Consider the following 23,753-nt stretch of genomic DNA (forward strand, 5'->3'; position numbering starts at 1 on the left):
GGTTTTTAAAAGTTAAAGCAGCCACAGAGAGATCCAAATTGCTTTGGGGTTGTGGTACTGAAGAAGAGTAGAACAACTCACTCTGTATGGTTTCTCCAATGTAAATAGCCCCCTGAAGCTGCATGAGATCTGTTTTCTGTTCCATGAGGCAAAACACACAGGTACCTATATGATATCTGTATGTTTTTCGCTTCCGAGTAGATAGCAGCTTTTTTTGGCTCAGTGTAAGTGTGTGATTTAAATTTTTTTTAAATGCCAAAGGGGAAAAGCATTAACTTCCTTTTTACCAGTGTCATAAGCACCAGCATAATTCACCTTCTGCACACATGTATACTTTTGACTTGTAAATTAAACTTTTTAAAATGTGCAACTTATTATGTCTAGCTAGACCTTAGTAAATATGTCTGAGTTAACACAAAGAGAAGTCACTGTAGTATTTCAATGTTTCTTTCAATGATTATCAGCAAGATTTATGAAAGGATAGTATGTAGCCCATAAAATTCAAAATCACTGTCTCTCTGTTTCACAACTTCTTTTTCAGCAGCCTTCATAATTATAGGTCTTGTTGCAGAGGGAAGTAGTTTTGGTATGTGACTCTCGAATCAGCACATTTTTGTTACTGCACAATTAAAGTACAATGACATGCATTATGTATGTTGAAACCTTACATGTTATGCACTTACCTGTACAAAGATTAATATTTCTAACAAACTGTGAGAATAACTTTCCCCTGAATGCTACTTTGATACTAATCTTGATAGCTTTATAACTGCATAAACATCAAGGAAAGGGCTATTATTCCAATTTATAATTTCAGTGGTTGCCCCTATATATGTGAAAGAGACTAGATTAGATTCAGATCTGGTTTATTTTCATATGGTTGCAAGTGTCTAGTCAGATTCATAAAATGTGACTTGCCTGCTTTCTTTAGCGAGTTTCGGTGTATCCAGTGCCATTTTTAAATTTATTTGAATACTCTGTGTATACAACCTAAACATACTTAATTTGTTTTCACAGAAGATACTGGAGTTGAGCTTCCTATAAAGTTTATACCTCGACATCCTGGCCGATATCCTTGTGAAATTCTTCTGCAGTCTAGCTGTGACATCCGGGTCTATAAAATAGAATGTGTGGTGAATTCGAATACTGCTGAAGCGGAGCTAGAGTTTGTAACTCCAGCATATCAAGCAGTTGTTCAAGACATCCCAATAGTATGTCAAACTTGCATCATGGAAGTTGAACAAGGCTGGTCATTATTGGCTTCAAAATACTTACTTGACAACACATAAATGTGTATTATATGAAGATAATTGGAAAATAGAGTTGAGAGCTCTTCCTGCATTTATGTAATTTTATCCTGAAGATCTTACATCTTGATCACTAATGTATAATAGAAAATCACATTTGAATGATTGTAGTAATTTACCCCTTTGAAAGAAAGCTTAAGAGATGTAGGATCATAACAAATATGTCGAATGAATGAATGAGTTCCAAAGGCCAGTCTAGCAATATTTGATACTGTACAGATCACACTAATGATTCAGAATCCACATTTTCTACAAGGACTTTGATTGAACCATTAATCTTCATTTCCATTTGTAATCACATGTAACTACTTTTCTGCATGTTCATTCTTTCCTACCTTTGTCCTTCCCTTCCCAATCTTTTGCTTTTCTCACTGTTTGAATTTTAGATAATACATTCCTTGTGTGCAGGGACATATTTTTTGTAAGTGAAACTTTGCAAAGCACCATAGGTAGTATCTGTTGTTAAACCATAGTCTGGAATGGCAGTCCTTTTCCAAGAGTACATAGGAACATAGGAAGCTGCCCTATACAGAATCAAACCATTGGTCCACCTCGCTCAGTATTGTCTTCACTGACTGCCAGTGGCTTCTGCAAGGTTTCAGGCAGGAGTCTCTCTCAGCTCTACCTGGAGGTTTCAAGAAATGAACCTGGGACCTTCTGCATGCAGACGTGCCGGTGCTCTTCCATTGAGCTATGGACCCATCCCCTAAAGGGAATATCTTACAGTTTCACATGTATTAGGAACATAGGAAGCTGCCTTATACTGAGTCAGATCATTGGTCCATCTAGCTCAGTATTGTCTACATTGACTGGCAGCAACAATCTAAGATTTCAGGCAAGAGTTTTTCCCAGCCCTACCTGGAAATGTCAGGGATTGAACTTGGGATCTTTTGCGTGCCAAGCAGATGCTCTACCACCAAGCTACGGCCCCATCCAAATGCTGAAGAATGAGTTACATGCATTGTCCAGTGAATGTGCAAAGTCCCCAAAGGGAGAGATGATCTGATGTTGCTGGTCAGATCACCTACATATTGCCTGACATCACCTGAGTATATATTTACAAAGAAATCTGGGGAATGTCTGGTTTTTAATGCACACTCTCTGTTCAACTCACACTGACCATATCATAATACAGTGAACTATGGCAATGAAGCCTGCCATCAGCTTTTCCTATAAAGAACTGGCTTTACTGGAAAGAGGCTTGAGAGCAGGGAGTGAGAAGGGACAGGACTCCTAGGTAGGAATGTGCACGGACCGGTTCGGAGGCCATTCTAAAGGCCTCCAGACCGGTCCGGTCACGGGGTGGTTTTGGTTCGGGTGGGGAGTTTGGGGGGTTCCATTAAGGGGGGGGCTTTACTTACCCCTCCCGCGCTTTCCACACACTGCCGCCGTAATTATTGTAAAAATTGCTCCTCCGATGGCTGTTCCGATAAAAAAAAATGGCTGCCCCCTTGAAGCCCTGGCCCCCTGCTGCTGCCTTGAAGCCCCCTCCTGCCCCCTTAAATCTCACCCCGGGCCCTTAAATCTCGCCCCGATAACTCTTGAGAAGCGGGCGGGCGGCAGGGAGATGTCCTCCCGCCCCCTTCCCTGCTAGGCTGCAAAAGACTTTAGGAGGGCTTCTGCGCGCTTATCGGGGCGAGATTTAAGGGCCCGGGGTGAGATTTAAGGGGGCAGGAGGGGGCTTCAAGGCAGCAGCAGGGGGCCAGGGCTTCAAGGGGGCAGCCATTTTTTTTATCAGAACAGCCATCGGAGGAGCAATTTTTACAATAATTACGGCGGCAGTGTGTGGAAAGCACGGGAGGGGTAAGTAAAGCCCCCCCTTAATGGAACCCCCCACCCCAGTGCCGGACCGCAGCTCCGCAGTTCCGTGCACACCCCTACTCCTAGAGTTTCTTCCTACCCATTTGTGGATGTGGCCACCCATCCAAATTCAAAACAAAATGGATCCTGCTTAGCGAATCATGCTCACTACCATGATACCAGCTTTCCTCCCCAGAAGCAAGCACTCCTGTTTCAGACTAAGGAGAACTGTGAATTGTATATTGATGGTGCTGTATAAATAATAGTAAAATAAACTCGGTCTCATTTAATAAATAAAATAATGTCCACAACCATGAAGTTTTGTATTCTAGAGATGAGGTACTTTTAAAATCCATTAATTTGTACATTTTTCTTGTACCTGTAGATATTTCATTTGTGTGGTTTTCTGTTGCAGACTAACCCAAGTCAGCAAGATTGGAAACTTAAAGCCAATTTAAAGGGAAGCTGTTTTTATGGCCCTCCTATCATATATGTAGCCCCAGGTGAAACAACTCCCTATACTCTCATGTTCAAGCCAACAGCAGAATGCGCAATTAAGGTAATAGAACAAAATATCATTGTTTCTTTGTGAACAACTAATTAAAACTTGTGATTGCTCTGGCATAATGTTTATAAGCTATTAATATGTAACAGTGGCTGACATCCTGACTAATGAAGCACTGGTACGCACCAGTGCTTCTGAAAAATGTAACTAACTAGATCCACTGCTAGCTCAGCAGTGGGGGTGAATTTTGGTGAACTCCCCTTACCATTAAGTGCAGTGTGTCCCCCAAAATATGTCCCTGAATATTGCATGAACCTCGGGGACATATTTTTGGTTGACACAGGGGACTTCCAGGGAAAGGGGAGATCACTGAAATTCCCTCACATGCACACTATCAACAGTGCAGTGAAACTCTTTAGAAGCTCTAGTGCTACACCAGTGCTTCCCCCTTTGCGCTGGTGCTTCTGTAATTAAGATGTCAGCCAGTATCTTTAATATATATTATTCACCACGTGCAATTGACATTGTAAATCACCTGTTGACTTAGAGGTGATTTCAATGCATCAAAGAGCAATGTGAGAACCCACCCTTAAACTCACATAAGCAACATGAAACTAAAAAATAATGAGTTAGGTTGCAGTGCATGTCCTCTATATACATAATTGTTGCTGCAATTTATCACACATGATGTATGTCACTTTTATCAGTCACTGGAACGATATGTAAGTACTTTAATTAATGCCAGCGTTTAATGCCAGATAAGATATGTCTAATTAAATGCCTTGTTGAAAGGAAATAGTTGGTACTAGGGGTAATTGATATATTTAGAAGTAGTTCTGTCATTGTATTATCTGGTAGTATATGGTTAGTTCTGTGCAATGGAAATAATTGTCAAACAGCCATATTAGATGAGAAGAGTATTTTTTCCCCCCTCAAATGTATCCAATTACTTCTTTAATGTCTGTATTATTTCATCATATTCATATTTATTTTGTATTTATTACATTTTTATCCCACCAGTCCTCCAAGGGGTTGGAGGTTGATGTATCTTCTCCAACCCCACTTTAATCTTACAATAGTCCTGTAAAATAGGCTAGGTTGAGAGATGATGACTGGTGCAGAAGCACAGAGTAAGCTCCATGGCTGTGCAGGGATTTGAACTTTGAACCCTTTTCGGTATTTCTGTTGAGATTATGATGTATTAGGTGGTGAACAGTTGAAGGCTTCTGAATTAATGAAAAGTGCAGGGAGCCAATTTCGCCTCTTTCCATGTTAGTTGCTATAAGGTCTGGAAACCTCTTCTTTTTTTTTTACTAATCCATAACTTTTTCCTTCATTTGAGCCTGGATTTCCAGGAGCATAATCCTGGAACCTCTTTCAATACTGAGCAGCTCTTAAAGATATGTAGTAGTATAAAAGGAGGGACTGTGAGCCCTGTGCATAAAGAGTGGAGATCAGAATGCTACCATGGGAGCAAAATTCCTCCTCTGACTGATACATTCAGGTCTTAGTTTCTCCTTCCAAGCTGACACCCACGTTTTGCAAAAATCTCTGTATCCTTGCTAATAAATATGCATTTCTTTTGTTATCATAGGGGAAGCTTACATTACAAAATGAAGCAAATGGCACAGATCATGTCTTTGTCCTGAAGGGGATTGCAACAAAACCTTTGGCACTGGATCATATTGTCATAGACTGCCAAGTGAGAGAAATTACACAGAAGGTCATAATGGTGCCCAATTTTACCAGGAATGAATTGAAATACAAGGTAAAACTGTAGGAGCTTGAATGCTGTTTAGAGTGGGAACGTGTCATTGCTTCTGAAGACAATAAGAAATATTTGCTGTACTTAATAAATGATATATTTGGAACGATCCTTTCCTCAGTTGGATATGGTCATATTCAGAATTGAAAGCCTTGTCATTGCTAGCTGTATCTATATCTAATGCTCAAGTCTCTCACGTGCTAATTTCAGAAAACAGTCACTCAGAACTCCAGTAGTTTGAGGCAAGTTTTGACCCAGTGTAAATGTGCAAGCTCATTTTAAGCACTGACCTGTCATTTTAAGCACTGACCTCATTTTAAGCACTGACATAATTATAGCATGATGGTGCCTTCACGCTGTATCCACATGTAATTTGGCAAACTATAAAATAGGGGATATTGATACATACAATGTGTTATGTTCATATCTGTCTCTCTAAAATATAAAATGTGAACCCCATTCTGACCCTTCAAATTCAGCATGCTAGAAATTCAAATATATACTTAATGAAAAATTGTCCTTTGATTTGGACAGTTTAAAATTTTACTGTAAAAGCATGCTTGATGGGAAGTTCATATAGCTAAGCTATTAAAATATAGCCATCTTAATATTTTGCTGCATGATTAAGACATGGTAATTGATTTTGAATTTGGGCTTTATATCAGCATTAATGTTCAGGTTGTTTTTTAAAGGTATATAAAAGACCCTAGTTTTTCATCGGTTCTGCTATCATAGTTTCCGTTATTTGGGGGTGGGTCATAGAGACCAGTTTTCTTTGTTCATTGGTCAAAAATAGCCCTATTTTCAGCTATTCACAGTGTAGGGACCTGGTTTCTTTGTGTGCTGAAAAGTAGGGCTATTTGTGGTATAGAGATCGAGGTTTTTTGTTTGCGCACTAAAACTAGGGTTATTTTCAGCTACTTATGGCTAAGAGTTACCTGCAAATTATTTCTGGTGTCATTTCTGGTGGCCATTTTGTGACTTGGCTACCAAAAAGAAAGAAAAAAGGCTGAAAATCAGAAGATTTGGTGGGAGCATTGTTGGTAGTAATGTGCTTTACTACTCTTATTCCCCCTCCCCACCAGCTTTTTCATGAGATTTGAGCACACTTAAGTGTGCTGAGGAACCTAACCCCTCAGTTCCCATAAGCTCATGGCTTCTTTTTTCATGGTTTCTCTGTTTGGGACAATAGGCAAGCATGGAGCCCCCCCCCCCAAAAGAGGGCCTTCCGCATAGTATGCCAGTGATTCACAAACTGTGATTAAGTACACGTCGAGAGGCAGGGGCCTACATGATAGCTCTGGGAGCCAAGGACAGTCAAAGGGCATGGGAGGCAGCTTGGACAGTGAGAGCCCAGGCAAGAGACTCCCAAAAGATTGCTGTGGCAATCCTCTTTCAGTTGGCAGGCTGAAGGTGACTATTTGCTGTGAAGACAAGCTCTTATGTGAGCTCAGTCCCTTCCCTCTGCGATTTCAGATGTGTAAGCATTAGACTGCTGGTAATGCTGGTTTATATTCAAGTATACCTCAGACTTCAGTAAGTAGTTAACCCCTACTAACTGAGCAAAGAGGCAGCTTTGAAAGTGGTGCGGAAGTGGGAAAGCAACTGGCCCTATCCAACCCCAGCACAGCATTCCTCCAGTGGTTGTTGCTGGTGCCCACCTTATATTTCCCTTTAGCTTGTGAGCCCCTTTGGGAACCATCTTGTTCCCAAATTTGAGTATTATTGTGCCCTCTCTCTCTCTCTCTCTCTCTCTCACACACACACACACACACACACTAATGATACAGTTTATTTTATTTGTTTAACAAATTTCTATACCACCCAAAACTCACATCTCTGGGCGGTTTACAATAAAAATACAATTAAAACAATCTAAAGTTTAAAACATGTTAAAAGTGTTAACTATTAAAACTGTAAATCTAATTAAAAGCCTGGGTGAACAGATGTGCCTTGACTAGTCTTTTAAAAATTGTCAGAGATGGGGAGGCTCTTATTTCAACAGGGAGAGCATTCCAAAGCCTCCAAACAGTTGCAGGATTGATTAAAGTAGCAGATAGGAGTACTAACATTCTATGGGCAAAGTCAAAGCCATGCCATTTCATCTCACAATTAGTGGCATCCTCTACGAAAAATCAAAACTTGTCCATGGGGACATTTTCGGAAATCCTTTTTCCTCTTACTGAAAGGTAGATTTAAGTAATATATTCCCTTCACTTTAAAAATAACAGGTACTCCAGATTTGGTGACAATACTACCACCTGCACCAGAGGTGCACCCAGGTAATTTTGGAGCCTGGACCTAATGGCCTTTTGGAGCCCCCCCCCCATCTCTCTATGCACACATACCATGACACACACATTATTTAACCCATAGGTTCTTGAGATAATTATTGAATGAATTATTAAGTACTTCTACAAAGTGTTTTATAGCTGTTTCCTCTCAGAATGGAACACAAAATGTGTTTTGTGCACACCCCCAGTATTTACTTGAATCTCTGGTGCACACCCCTAGTATTTACACGAATCCAAGACTAGGTTTTTAATTATGAGGTCATCTTATAATCAGAGTCCTGTTTCTTTTGAGTAAAAACGGGTATAACCTGTATTTAACCTCTGCTTTTTAAGGGGGTTGGTTTGAGTAAATACGGTATCCATTCAGGGTCCTTTATGTTTCATTCCTCGTATTTCTCAGGTTCATTGTTTGAAGAGAACCAGGTCTGGACAGAAAGTTTGCCCTCTAAAATCAGTTGTATTTATGGCACCTCTGTCTATTTGCTCATGAAGGAAATTATATTCTTACTTCACGTGCTCCAAGGATAAGCCCTAACATTTAAAATAGGTTGTAAAGTAAAGCCCTAGTCTCACTACACCACATAATCTAAGGCACTATCTGCCTTCTGTTTCTGTCTCTGTGCCTCCAGTTGTATTGTTCCATGAGCCTAAAACAGCATTTCCCTTTCTATTTATGTTACTAATATATCACATATTCTCCAAGTCCACCCTCAATACCTTCTCTAAACCACTTCTTCCCTCCACCGCTACTGCCGCCTGACTCTCCTCTGTCACATCCTCTTTACTGATTTGTCAGTCTTTCTCCTTTTACCCCTTGTCTTGCCCATCATTTATCAAATGTTGACTTTTTCTTACACCCCATCTTGACTATAGACCACATGTTTTGTGAAGCTGTTTCTCCATGTTGCTATCATAGCAGTGCCTGTTGCATTGTAGTAATGCATAGCTTGAAGAGTTATTTAGCTTTTTAGATGTTACTCATTTAGCACACGTCAATTGCTAAGTGGCTCTCTTCTGTTTTTAAGCTGTCCATCTGATGTTGATTATACACAGCCTGGAATAAGATTAAAAGTTTAATTGACAGGGTTCAAGAAATCCTCTAGTCTACTTGTTTGTGGCAAGTGAAAAATAATGCCTGATGAGTAAAAAAAAATCCTGACTAGTGATGAACCAACATAGCTCAAAAAGTAAAGATTTTCTCTGGTTGGTGAACAGAGCCCAAATTTCTTGACCCCCGTTAATTGATATAGATAATATTTTAGTTGGACTACAAGTTCTAGTGTTTTACAAAACATTGTTGAATTATATGCATAATCAACAAATGTTGCAAAGTACTTTTACATTTCCTGAAGCACATTTGTCTTTGTCTGTGGGCACAGCTGATGTCTTGCTATTTGCCAGTGATGAGGAGAAGGTTCCCTGTTGTCAGCAGCTGCTCTTGGCTGAGTCTGGGAGAATTTGGCTGTTTTCCTTATTGCTGTCTCCTGAAAGCAGAGGGGGAGGCATATAATATTCCATCACCCAAATTGCTGAGTTACCATGTATTGCTGCTAATAAACACAGTGGAGCTTTAATACTGGATGTGTTTTGTCTCCATCCCTGGCAAGATACTGCCTTGGCACTTGATCTTCAACTTCCTTCATTTTATATCCTCCCCACCCCAACAACAATCAATTCCAGGCCTTTCCCCATCCACTGAATGTCATGATTTTCACTTAGGTAGAGACTCTGCCTTATGGTTACAGCAGTGGTGGCAAATGTATGCCCTGAAGTCTATCCTGGCAGCATGACTGGTACGATAAAAAGCCAACCCTTCTGATACCATTGGTTGGATTAGGTACAATAGAATGCTATAAAAGTATTTCATATTTGAACATTTATACATGAATACCATATGGCAATATACATATTTTAAGGAAAGGCAGATTATAAATAAAATAAATAATAAATATATCACAAATGCCTCAAAAGTTAGACAAGAAAAATTTTTTTCTGTGTATTTTTAGAATTTGTATACAAGTGTAAGCAACACAAAAGTTTGTGGAGGGTAACAAAGCACAATATGCAGTTAATATATTGTCACCTGGTTCAGTATCATACTCCGAATAAATACGCTACCTTAAATGAGTGAGAATAGGTACCACCATAAGGTAGTATATCTCCTTTAAAGGGAGCCATCCTTTCCCTCCCAAGCCAGTGATGCTTGTCTCCCACATATATGTGGATGCCATCTTCTTTTCTGTCTATCTCGTACCACTTCTTTACACTTTTTAAAATTTACATTTAAAATTATTTAAAACATCGGCATGCCAGTGTTCTCTTAGCATTGTGTAAACTGGGATTTGATTGGCAATTATAAATATATATATAGATTTTAAAATATATTATTATTATTTCTTGTTTACACAGTCAGACAGGTGTTATTGATTGGCTTGTTTTATCCAGACATCGAGTCCTTCCCAAGGACTTGGGATGGCTGAATTTTATTATCAGTATTGTTTCTGTTATTATTATAGATATCGTCACAGAATATAGGCTGTTCCCAGTAAAATTGCTTTTTGTAATTTTATGGTCCCACCAATTTTTGGCTACAGGTAGCTTGTATTTTTTGCAGTTGTTCCAGTGTATCATCCCTGCTACCTTGTCATGCCTTTGTTTGTAGTCAGTATGTGCGATCTTTTTACAACAGCTGATTAGGTGCTCCACTGTTTCATCTGCTTCTTGACAAAGGCGGCACTTGCTGTTTGTTGTTGACTTTTCGACTTTTGCTCTTATTCCATTTGTTCTTAGTGCCTGTCCTTGTACAGCCAGTATTAAACCCTCTGTTTCTTTCTTCAAGTTGCCATTTTTAAGCTATTGCCAGGTTTTGGTGATGTTTGATTTTCCAGTTATATTGTGCAAATATTGACCATGCAGTGGCTTATTTTTCGAATTTTCTGCTCAGTTCTTGACTTGTTCTTTCTTGTAGGCCTGCTTTGTTTCATTGGTGTTGAATAGTTTCTCGTTATTGACCATTTGAAGTGCATCTTCTTCACTGTCCCTGATATATTCTTCAAGGCCTCTTTTCTCCTCCTCTACTATTTGATGGACTTGCAGCATTCCTCTTCCACCTGAGCTGCGAGGGAGGTATAGCCTATCGACATCACTGCGGGAGTGCAGAGCATGATTGATGGTCATGATTTTCCTGATCTTACGATCTAACATCTCTAGCTCTGCCTGGGTCCAATCTATTATTCGTGTACTGTATCTGATGTTTATGGCTTGTATGGTGTTCCCGCCATTGAGTTTGGTCTTTAGGATTTTTCTAACTTTCTTGATGTATTCACTTCCAATTTTTCTTTTAACTTCAGTGTGTGCAATGTTATCAGCCTGGAGAATGCCCAAGTATTTGTAATGTTCTTTCTCTTCCAGGTTCTTGATCTTGCTTCCATTGGGCAGTTCTATTCCTTCTGTTTTTGTTATTTTTCCTCTGTTCATTTTTAATGCAGCACACTTTGCTAGTCCAAACTCCATTGCTATATCACAATTGAATATATGGACAGTGTTTAGCAGTGATTTGATTTCTGATTGGGACTTTCCATAGAACTTCAAATCATCCATGTACAGCAGGTAGTTTATTTTACTTGATGTTTTAGATGTTTGATATCCGAGGCCTGTTTTGTTTAGTATTTGTGAATGTGGAGTCATGGCGATTACAAACAACAGAGGGGATAGTGAGTCCCCTTGGATAATATCTCTTCTAATGCTTCTAATGCTAACCTGTCCAAGTGTCTCGCCATTGATTGTTAACTGTGTACTCCACATGCTCATTGCTTTTTAAAATAAATATCTGAATGTTTTTGCTGACACCAGTTGTTTCTAAACATTGTAGTATCCATGTGTGAGGCAATGAGTTGAAGTCCTTCTTGTAGTCAATCCATGCAACACTTAAATTTGTTTTTCTTCTCTTGCAATTTTCTAAAATCATTTTGTCAGTCAGCAGGTGGTCGTTTGTACTTTTGTTGTTCGGGCAATTTCCTTTCTGTTCAACTGGAAGCTGCTTATTAGTTAATAATAATAATAATAATAATAATAATAATAATAATAATAATAATTCGATTTCTATACCGCCCTTCCAAAAATGGCTCAGGGTGGTTTACAAAGAGAAATAACAAACAAATAAGATGGCTCCCTGTCCCCAAAGGGCTCACATTCTAAAAAGAAACATACCAGCAACAGTCACTGGAAGCACTGTGCTGGGGGTGGATAGGGCCAGTTACTCTCCCCCTGCTAAATAAAGAGAATCACCACGGTAAAAGGTGCCTCTTTGCCCAGTTAGCAGGGGTAATAAGTGTTGCATTACTTCATCTGCTATTATTGCAGCTAATAATTTGAACATGGTTGGCAGGCAGGTTATTGGTCTATAATTACTTGGAACTGCACCTTTTGTTGGGTCTTTCATTATTCATTATAATAATCATTATAATCATCATCATAATTATTATTACTATTATTTATTTATTTATTCAGTTTCTATACTGCCCTTCCAAAAATGGCTCAGGGTGCTTTACACAAAGAAATAATAAATAAATAAGATGGATCTCTGTCCCCAAAAGGCTCACAATCTAAAAGAAACATAAGATAGACACCGGCAACAGTCACTGGAGGTACGGTGCTGAGGATGGATAGGGCCAATTACTCTCCCCCTGCTAAATAAAGAGAATTACCATATTAAAAGGTGCCTCTTTGCCAAGTTAGCAGGGAAATTAGGGGTGTCTGTGTGTGTGTTTGTGTGAATTTTTAATTGTTTTAATTGTTTGGGGGTTTTTGTCTTTAAGAACATAAGGACAGCCCTGCTGGATCAGGCGCAAGGTCCATCCAGTCCAGCATCCTGTCTCACACAGGGGCTCACCAGATGCCCCTGAGAAGCCTACAGTCAACAGCTGAGGCATGCCATCTCTCTTGCTGTTGCTCCCCTGCAACTGGTATTCAGAGACATCTTGCCTCTAAGGCTAGAGGTGGCTTATGGCCAGCAGACAAGTAGCCATTGATAGACCTGCCCTTCATGAATTAGTTTAAGCCCCTTTTAAAGCCATCCCTGTTAGTGGCCATCACCACATCCCATGGCAGAGAATTCCATAGATAAATTATGCACTGTGTGAAAAAGTGGTTCCTTTTGTTGCTCTTAAATTTCCCAGCCTTCAGTTTGATAGGATGACCCCTGGTTCTAGTGTTATGAGAGAGGAAGAAAATTTTCTCTCTGTCCACTCTCTCTATTCTATACATAATTTTACACACCTCTATCATGTTACCCCATAGTTGCCTCTTTTCCAAATGAAAATGACCCAGTTGCTGTATCCTAGCCTCATAAGGAAAGTGCTCCAGGCCCCTGATCATTACACCCTTTCCAATTCTACAATTTTCTTAAGATACAGTGACCAGAACTGCACACAGTACTCCAAAAGTGGCCGCACCATAGATAATGCCTTGTATAAGGACATAATGATAATAGCATTTTTATTTTCAATCCCCTTCCTAATGATTCCTAGCATGGAATTGGACTTTTTCACTGCTGCCATGTAAGAATTAGCAAACCTGCTCAAGGTCAGCCAGTTTGGGGCCAACTCAGGGGTTCTAATTTTTTTTAAAGATAAATTTTTAAACACTCACTGCTGGATCTGGTGTTCTGGCGGGGGTGGTGGTGGTCAGGGTGCATGAATGGCAGCTTCCAAAATGGCCTAAAAATGGGCCAAAATGGCCCTTAGAAATCTGGGGGAGGAGGCCATCAGAGGAAGAAGGAAATGGTGGAGAACCCCTAAACCAGCTCAAATTCAAGCTGAACTGCTGGGGTGGGGGCATTGTTTGGAGTTGCAAACTTGTAACATGTTCAATTCAAATCCAGTTTGGTCTCAAACTGAACTGGGCAAACTGGTTTTGTGCACACCCCTACTGCCACTCACTGAGTGGTTACTTTCAATGAGCTGTCCACTGTGACCCCAAGATCTCTCTCCTGGTCAGTCTGTGAAGTTGGGGTTGGGGTTTTTTGCCCCAATGTGCATCAATTTACTCTTGCTTACATTGAACTGCATCTGCCATTTTGTCATCCACTCACCCAGTTTGAAGAGATCCTTTTGGAGCTCCTCACAATCTGTTTTGGATTGCACTACCCTTTACTACAGCTTACTCCTCCCCAGCACTGCTTAACAACCTGTCTAGACACTGCATGATGTCTGCAGCCTTCGCGCCAGGCAGGCAAGTCACTATGTGGTCTACATGTGGGTCACAAACCCATCTCTTTATGCCCCTAATGATCAAATCACCCACTACTAGGAGGCACCCAACCCCTCTATGAATAGGATATGGACAATCACCTAAGAAAGGGTGCCCTTTTAAGGGAGCATTCCCCACTTCCTCAGACTGATGCCTTCCTTCCCTGACACCTTCATTCTACATGACAGCAGAGGAGCTGTCAGCCTAGTAGTGGGATGCCTCTATCACATCCCTAATGTCTCACCTACCTTCCTCTCTGCCTCCTTGAGCTTCTCCATGTCAGCCACCTTGGCTTCAAGGGGACAAATTTGTTCCCTGAGAGCCAGGACCTCTTAGCATACACTCACTGCTTCTGTCCCTCAGGCGGACAGTCTGTTAGCAAACTCCTGTTCTCCAATCTCCTGGGAGCAAAGCTCGCCTGCTCTGAGCCTTGTCCAACCCTAACCCTAACCCTTTTCTTCTAAAGATCTGCTTTCAATCTGAGCCACTTCAAGAATGTGGTCTGTCTCACCTGCAGCTAATTCCCTCCCACTCAACTTAGGCTCTCCTGCAGATGTTGGCCTATAATTCCCATGATCCCTGGCTATTGGCCACTGTTGTTGGGGATTATGGGAGTTGTAGTCCAAAAACAGCTGGCAGGGGCTAAGCTGAGTAGGCCTGCTCTAGGCACAACTGAAACATATTGACCTCTCAAAAACAAACCTCTTGCTAGCTAGAAATCAAACTCTAGAAAGGACCAGCCCTAACAAACTTAGCTTGTCCTTTTCCTCTTGTATTTTCTTTTTCTTTTTGTTCACGTGAAGCACCTAGAGTGATCTGGCTTAGACAATGTAATAAATACATACATAAAATAGAAATATTTTATAAATATGGAAATCTATATAGCTGCAATTACAAATGAATGCAGCATACGGCAGCCCAGAGCTGAAATAAGGACTTACTTTGAATTAAAACCCTACCTCCGAATCTGTTGTGTTTGTTTACATATATTGCATAGCATTCAAAGACAAATCAAGATGCTTCCTGAAGAACAAGAGTTAAGTGATAATTTGGTTTCTCCCATCAGAAGTCTGCTTAGTGGCTATACAGGAGAGGGCCTTCTCTGCAGTGATATTCAGACCTTCTAATTCTTTGCCTTGGAAGACATGGTTCTGCTCCCTCCCTTATGATGCAAAGCACTAGGCAATGGAGATTTTATTCCAGTGGGCCTATGATAAACAAAAACAATCTCTCTCTCTCTCTCTCCATGGTTGCCCCCCCGACCCAAATAGTTTGTTTTAAAAATGAGTTGTAAATCACCTTGGCCATGCCGTTCTATATGACAGAATGCTGAGATTTAAATACATTTATAAATGACATAGTAATTGCAAATAGTAATTGCAAAAACATGACTCTCTTCAACTGAACGACAGTTAGTTGCATTTATTACATCGCCTAATGCATTGAAATCTAGTATATGCAGGCTCAGGGTGCTCTGATTACAAGATAAGTTTGAAACAGGTGAATCTGCACATCTCTCCTTCGAAAAGGAGGACCTGAAGTTTATCCCCAAAGGTTTTAATTACTTCCACCTAGCTAAAATCTGAAATTTGATATGCATGTAGTTTTAGGTAGCCCAATTAACAGAAATGTCTGAAAATGAGATATTTGTAACTCTGTTTAGTAGGGGTATTGCACTGTATCCCAAAATGGTAATGATACTTCTACATTAGCTAAAGGCTGAAATTAGGGCACCATATGGAAAAGAGGTTTATAAATGGAATAAAAATAAATGTCCATGCAACATGGAGCTCAAAGTGCCCCGATTAACAGCCACATTGGAAGCCTTATTGACTATAAAATTGTATAGACCCAGAAGTAAATAACATTAATCCTAAAAAGTATGAAAATGAATATCTAGTGATTCTGACATCTAGTGACTGGCACTCAGGACATGAGGTTTGCTTCATTTTAGAGGTCAATACTCTAGCACAGAGCAAGCTAGAACACATTTGGGATGCAATGTCAGTCTGTCAGAGTTTCATTCCCTTTTCTTTCTAAGGTTGTGCCCTTGGTAAAGTCATGACAAGCACTGAATTTTCAGTCTTTTGATCATCTAATCATAAGTACCACAACAAGCTTCTGTTTGGAAATTATTTGATGGCATGTTGAGCTACTCTTTTGTATTTCTAGTAAAAACACTCATAGATTCAGTAATTGTCAGAAGTCTACAAACTTTCATCCTGTCACAGTGGGCCATTTGAATTGACTCCAGGATCAGTTGGCTAAATACTGAGTGGCTCTCAAGCAGTAATAAGTGAATTCTGAACTGGTTTGTTCTGTGCCAGCCACTAGATTCCTTTAGTATTGGTTGCATGCACATTAGCTCACCTATGCAGGCAATATAAATAATCTCTTCTGTTGAACATCATACAAAAAATGGACAGAGCTGATGTCCCTGTTAGGAGTAATAAGTTGAAATAAATGTTTGCATGGAAACAGTACTTCATGAATAAAGATCTTAACTCTATTCTGTACTACACTACAGATTGCCTCTCTTCAGTATAAAAATGTTAATAAAAATTATAAACTTTGTTTAAAGATGCATTCATGCATCTAATACTTCATTTTCTTTGTACTTACGGCATGATTCAGTGAACTTTGCATGCAGCTGAGCTCCTCAATTTTCAACTCTTCTTTCAAGATGTTGGTCAGAAGGAGTATTTCAAGGAGTTAATGTACCTTAACGTGATTAATAGTGCCAAAATTTAACTCTGATACATTTGATAGGGCACAGCAGAAAGTGTTCCCTGCATTCTATAGTCAATTAAGCACTGTAGGAAAGATTAAGAGAAATATGGTAATATTTGCACTTGCACTCATTTTTAGGATCTGCATGTTTTGCTTTCTGTTCACAGAGTTAATACATTTGAGGCTGTTTAGTTTTTCATTTTATTTGTTTCTTGTTTTGTCATGTTAGGTGTTTTCAGATCTTCCCATAGTAAGTGGTGAACCAAATCTGATGGTAGAACCTGGTGACACAGCTGCTTATACTCTGAATTTATCTCCATGGAAACGTGGAACACTTCAAGGTATGTTTGAATTTTAATCTAGCACTACATTGTAAGTATTGAGATAATTACCAGATGATTCCACAAAGCACAGCTAGCCACTGATGAAATTACCTCTGTCTGACCTCTGTTTTACCAAAGCATCGATCAGAAAAGCTCTCCTTCTGTATAACAGTCCTCCTCAACAATGCACATCAAAGTGGAGCTTCAATCTTGATAGCTCCTAAAATCCCAAGGCAATTTGAAGTTTTGCTTTCCTAGTTTCAGGGATGCTACTTCTGTTCAGATTTCTTTCTGCCTATTGTCTTCCTGAGATGTTGGTTTCAAAATGAAGACACACTTCACTCTTCAAATTAGTTCTTTTCTTTTTCTTTCTCTTTCTTTCTTTCTTTCTTTTTTTTAACATTGATTTCAGCCTGATTATGGCCACAAGCCAAAGGAGTTATTCATGCTTATGAGGGGACCAAGTGCATAGTCAAGGCCTTTTCTGCTGCTTTGGCAACAACAGTTCCTACAGCCAAAGAGGCAACCCACTTCATTAATAAAATATCAATTAACCTCACTGGCTGATGAAAGTGCAATAAAAACTGCAGGAAAAACCCCAAGTAAGCTTATGGGTTCCTTATAGCTCCCTCACACTAACATAAATAATTTTGAACAAAATGGACTATCCCCCTCAAACTTCAGCTGCCCCATTCTATTGTATTGTTGTTTCTGAATTGTGAGGGCCCCTTTCTTCCAGCATTGCTCCCAGAATGAGCATTCTCCTCAATTTCCTTGCATTTGTAACTGCCTTTGCAGCTCTCAGCAATTCCCCATTAAGTGTCACCATGAGATAGTTGTAACCTAACATTCTTACAGACCTGCTAGAAGAACTAATAAAATATGATGTTTTCTTTTGAAAATGTAGCCCTGTTTACAGCATATGGCAATGTTTTAAGACTTCTCAGTATGTCACACCTTAGCAATACAAAATTCTTTCCTTCTCCTGTATTTTTGTTAAATGCGAGTACAGTTCCTACACAGCTCTGCAATACAGGAATCTAAAAACCCAGGTATACTCAGGATACCTTTTTGTTCCTCAAAGTACATTATGGATTATAGGCCCCTGTGTAATTGCTCTTATCTGATTCTGATCTTTTTATTGATGAGCTTCAGTTTTAAGAAGCTCAACAATGTCAGCTTCTTTAAATATTCCCGCAACCTGTCCTCCATGGTGATTTGTTCCTGGTGATTTGTTCCCAGGTGATTTGTTCCCAGGATTTGTTCCCATGGTGATTTGTTCCCAGGGCTCTCTATGGTCTCTCTTGTCCTTCATGGTGATCTCAGCAAAAGAAAGGGAGAGTGGGAAGGTTTCTGCACATTAAACCCTGTCTACCCTCATTAGGTGCTTGTTCTTCACTCTTTGTGTCTACACTGAGGCAGAACAACAAGGGGAGAAGGAAGCTCTTCGCTGAGAGCTGCTTGTCCATCATAATTGGGCTCATTTTTAATCAGTTTCTGACAGCTATCATAAATCTCATGTTAGGCAGATCCGCCACCTCCCATGAGCTCCTTCTTTCATGACATTGCCCAAGGCTAGGAATCTCGTAAGTGCAGTTCTATCACCCCAGTGATGGAGATGTTGCTGCCTTGCATTGGCATAACTAATGTAATGGCTGGCCTCTTTGCTCTGCCTCCTTTTGAGCCCCGAGCATTCGGCTCTACCCCACTGATAGCCCACCCACTCACCAACACCTCTTTTAGCATATGCTCAGTTATGACCATTGAAAATGCTTTTAGCCTGCATTGTACAATGAACAGAATTTATTTACTATTTATTACACTTTTATACCACCTCAACCCGTGTCTCTGGATGGTTCACAATAATAAAACAGTTAAAAACACATATAAAAACACATAAACACAATTTAAAACTCACAATTTTAAAAAACAACAACCACAGAATTAAAAACCTATACATTCTCAAGAAGCTGAAAAAGCCTGAGTAAAAAGATGGGTTTTTAAATATATTTTTAAAATTGTCAGAGATGGGAAGGATTGTATCTCAGTAGGGAGTGCATTGCAAAGCCCCGGGGCAGCAACCGAGAAGGCCCATCTCCGTGTGGCCACCGGACGAACAAGCAGCAACTGGAGATGGACCTCCACAGACGACCGCAATGGATGGTGGGGCTCATAATGAAGAAGATGTTCTCTCAAATACCCAGGGCCTAAGCCGTTTAGGGCTTTATAAGTTATAACTAGCACTTTGTATTTTGCCCGGAAACCTATAGGCAGCCAGTGTAACTCCATCAGCAGAGGTGTAATGTGGTCTCTCCGAGATGAACCAGAGACCAACCTGGCTGCCGCATTCTGAACAAACTGAAGTTTCTGGACTATGTACAAAGGCAGCCCCACATAGAGCACATTACACAAGTCAGGTCTGGAGGTTACCAACAGATGTACCACTGTTTTGAGGTCATTGATCTCAAGAAACGGACGCAGCTGGCGTATCAGCCGAAGCTGATAGAAAGCACCCCTGGCCACCGCCTCAACCTGAGAAATCAGGGAGAGGTGTGAATCCAGCAGTACTCCCAGACTGCGAACGTGTTCCTTTTGGGGAAGTGTGACCCCATCTAGAACAGGTAGATCAAAATTGTGTCTGGAGTTTTGACCCCGCACAATAAGTACTTCTGTCTTATCTGGATTCCCAGATTCAGCTTCAGTTTATTCTCCCTTATCCAGCCCATTACTGCTTCCAGGCAGGCATTTAGGGAGGATATGCCAGCTACTGAAGAAGTTGACATGGAGACATAGATCTGGGTGTCATCAGCATACTGGTAACACCCAGCTCCAAATCCCCTGATGATTTCTCCCAGTGGTTTCATGTAGATGTTAAAAAGCATTGGAGAGAGTATGGAGCCTTGAGGGACACCATACTTAAGCTCAGATTTTGAAGAACAACAGTCTCCAATCAACACCCATTTGGAATCTATCTGAGAGATAGGAGTGGAACCACTGTAAAACAGTGCCTCCCACCCCCAACACCCTCAGACATTCCAGAAGGATTCTATGGTCGATAGTATCGAAAGCCACCGAGAGATCCAAAAGGACCAACAGAATCACACTTCCTCTGTCAATTCCCAGTTGGAGATCATCCATCAGGCCGACCAAGGCAGTCTCCACCCCATATCCTGCCTGAAAACCAGTTTGAAATGGGTCCAGATAATCAGTTTCCTCCAAGACCGCCTGGACCTGAGAGGCCACCATCCTCTCAATTACCTTGCCCAGCCATGGGAGGTTGGAAACAGGCCTATAATTGCTCAACTCTGAAGGATCTAACACAGGCTTCTTTAGAAGAGGTCTAATAATTTCCTCCTTGAGACAAGGAGGCATCCTGCCCTCCCTCAGAGAGGCATTTATGATTTCCACCAGGCCGCCTACAACAGCCTCCCTGCTAGATAGTATAAGCCATGTCGGACAAGGGTCAAGAGAACAAGTGGTAGGCCTCACCACTCCGAGCAGCTTGTCCACATCCACAGGAGTCAGAAACTGAAACTGATCCAGTTGAATAGCATAAGAGGAGTTGTTGGACACCTCCAGTTCAGACATCAAATTAATTGTGGAGCCTCCATCTAAGTCAGCTCGAATCCGAGAGATTTTATCTGTGAAAAAATCTTTAGACACATCGCAACGGGTAAATGATTACTCCAAATTCTGGATCAAGGCGTGGTGGGCAGATATTAGTTCCCTCACAACCCTGAAGAACTCCGCCGGACGTGAACTTGCAGGGGCAATATGGGAATTATCCTACTTTCTGCAAGTTATCGGGTTCTCTGTGTGTGATTTTCAGAATAAACAAGTTTGTCTCTTTGATCATATGACAGTGCCCTACACTGGGCCCACGCTACCCAGGCAACCAGTTTTCTCAGTACTGGTACCTGAGATCATTTTAACGGAGCCAGCATGGTGTAGTGGCTAGAGTGCCGGACTAGGACTGGGGAGACCTGAGTTCAAATCCTCATTCAGCCATGAAACTAGCTGGCTGACTCCTGGGCCAGTCACTTTTTCTCAGCCTAACCTACTTCACAGGGTTGTTGTTGTGAGGAGCAACCTAAGTATGTAGTACACCGCTCTGGGCTCCTTGGAGGAAGAGCGGGATATAAAATGTAAAAATATAAATAAATAAATAAATAAATAAATAACTGGATACATTAGGGATTAAACCTAAAATCTACTGCATACAAAGCATGTGCTCTGAATGCAGGTAGGGAGGAAATGGTGCCTTCAGGGTATAAACAGCTGAGCCCAGAGTATGGTTTAGCATAAGTTTTTATCCTGGCTAAACCCTATTAAAATAGAATTAAAATTAATTTATTTGCCTTGGCATTAATTTATTCTTATGTAATGCTTATTCAGTATTGAGCATACAGGTTTTAAATATACTGGCTATTAATTGGCTAGGCTAAGAAATGTGAACATAGTTTCTTCTTCCGCATTCTGTTGTGGTTTTACTACATTTAATATGACATTATAGATATAAAATTACACTTTCCATTTTCCAACTTATTTTACTATTTTTGTGTGAGGAAAGAGAATAATAAAATCAGACCAAGTTCAGCTTCATTAGTTGCTTAAAAATCCCTTTGGAAATATTCCAAGTTTATCTGCTGCAATTTATTTTAAGCTGTAGTCCTGCTTTCTAGTAAAAGTGAGTCTTTATTGCTAATCTGTATAGTCTTCTGTCTCCAGAAAGTGTTTCATTTCCTGAATAATGGTCTAATCTTCTTTAGACTGCAAGATGAAAATTCCAAATTTCTATATTCACTAGTTACTTCTTTCTTGTAGAGGGCAAATGGAGTAGCCTTTCAATTCCCAGGGAGTCTTAAACGGGGTGTGTGTGTGTGTTCCAAAATAGGAATACTGGTTATCATTTTGGTAGCACTTTTTTCTTGTTTTAAGACTGCCAGGAATTCTGTGAAAGACTATTCTGTTTGTCCTTTGGCTGCAATCACTGTAGGAGAAAGGGGGTTGGGGATTTCCACTTGCAGAAGTAGGAAGAATTCCCTAATTTTCAGTTCCCACTCGGTCCCATAACCATGCTCAAGAGAGTAGTAGTATTAAATTAGTTTCCCCCCTTTTTTTAAAAAGAGGATATTGTCGTTAAAGAAATTCACACGGTTGAGATCCCATTTCTGTGAATTTTCTGCATAACTTATTTTGATTCGGATGCATCTTAGAAATGCAGTTCTTTCTTTTGGAGTTCTTGAGATAAAAATTTCTAACATCAAAATTCAGTTAGAATTTTAAAAATTTGAATTGTTTCTGATATTCACGGTTGTAGGAACATTGACATGAGGGAAGCCATCTATCTTATGCAACCTCAGTTAGTAGAATATCTGGTAATTTGTTTTAGGTATAATTTCATTTGTTGCTGAAGATGGAGAACAACAGTACAGCCGACATAACAGCTTACTGGAGAAGACAGATAGTATGCAGGGCTCTCTGAAATTATCAACCGAGGCACTGCAAACAGTCAATGCAGCAAACACTGGTAGGTTTATTATTATGGGTAATTTCATTAACAGTCTGTATAAATGTCCTGCCATCATTTATTTTTCAATGAAATGCATATTTTATATGCCAAGCCATGTGCCTGTTTGAATAATGCGTACTGCCTGAATTTAAGAGGGCTAGTCTTGTTGTTTTGTGAAATATGCTTATTTAGATTTAGGTGTGGGATTCCCCCCCCCCGTGCTTTCTGTCAGAAGTAATATTGGCAAATATCAAACTGAGGCTCTAGAAGACCCCAAAAATACATAGAAATAGTATAAACACATATATATTAACTAGCTGAAAATGTTTGGGGGCCAGTTTAAATTTTGCCATGACCAATGTGCAAGTATCCATCATGGCAGAATTGAAAACATGCTAATGTTTGACTGCTTAATAGCAAGTAAGTTCTTTTGCATATGACATGTTTTTACAAGGTCACACACATCACAATCAAGTAAGTGTCTTATTTCATACTCTATTTATGCTCGAATCACTCAAATATTTGTTCCAAATCAGAGTTGGTTTTGTAATACAATGTGACATTCATGGTCATATCTATTGGTCAGTACATATGTTAATAACATTGATTATGTGAGTTTTTTTCCACATTGTGTAATATTGTTTATCAGCCATTCATTCGTTGTTTTCAATGTTTTATTTTATTTATTTATTTAACACATTTGTATACCGACCAAAATGCAAGTCTCTGGGCAGCTTACAACAAAACAAAAGTGTATAACTAGCTGTCAGTTGGTGTGGGGCTGTAACTCAGTGGGAGAGCATCTGTTTTGTGACGTTAAGTCCCTCACATCTCTAGGAAGGGCTAGGAAAGCCTCCTGCCTGAAACCCCGGAGAAGCTGCTGCCAGTCAGCGTAGACTGTTACTGTGCAATTCAGACCCTCCTGCAAATGTTGGACTACAACTCGCATGACCTCTGACTATTGGCCACGATGGATGGGAATGATGGGAGTTGTAGCCCAAAACCAGCTGAAGGGCCGAAGTTGTGCAGCCTTGTGTAGATAATACTGAGCTGTATTAACCAGTGGTCTGGATGGTTATAAGGCAGCTTCCTATGTATCCATACGATAGCAGTTACATACTGAAATCTTAGTACAACACATTATTACAATCAGGGCTGCTCAGAATATGTATGGGGCCTGGGGCAGGTGTGATGTTAGGGAGTCCTCTAAAAGGACTCCTGCATGTGTGTACAATGTTGGGGAAACTATGAGCTGAGGCACGGGTGTC

The 23,753-nt window shown here is 40.2% G+C and overlaps 1 protein-coding gene across 3 annotated transcripts in view; it reads left to right on the top strand.

The window, feature by feature from the left end:
* Positions 1 to 23,753, top strand: part of CFAP47 (cilia and flagella associated protein 47) — a 503,999-nt gene that overhangs the window by 273,618 nt on the left and 206,628 nt on the right. For all 3 annotated transcript variants that reach the window (XM_053311021.1, XM_053311022.1, XM_053311023.1), the window contains 5 exons: positions 1,018 to 1,211; positions 3,523 to 3,666; positions 5,207 to 5,380; positions 16,880 to 16,991; positions 22,366 to 22,503. In XM_053311021.1, coding sequence (XP_053166996.1) covers positions 1,018 to 1,211; positions 3,523 to 3,666; positions 5,207 to 5,380; positions 16,880 to 16,991; positions 22,366 to 22,503 — 762 coding nt within the window. The remainder of the gene's footprint in view (positions 1 to 1,017; positions 1,212 to 3,522; positions 3,667 to 5,206; positions 5,381 to 16,879; positions 16,992 to 22,365; positions 22,504 to 23,753) is intronic.

The sequence above is a fragment of the Hemicordylus capensis genome, chromosome 3 (genome assembly GCF_027244095.1).
Source record: "Hemicordylus capensis ecotype Gifberg chromosome 3, rHemCap1.1.pri, whole genome shotgun sequence".
Classification (NCBI taxonomy): Eukaryota; Metazoa; Chordata; class Lepidosauria; order Squamata; family Cordylidae; genus Hemicordylus; species Hemicordylus capensis.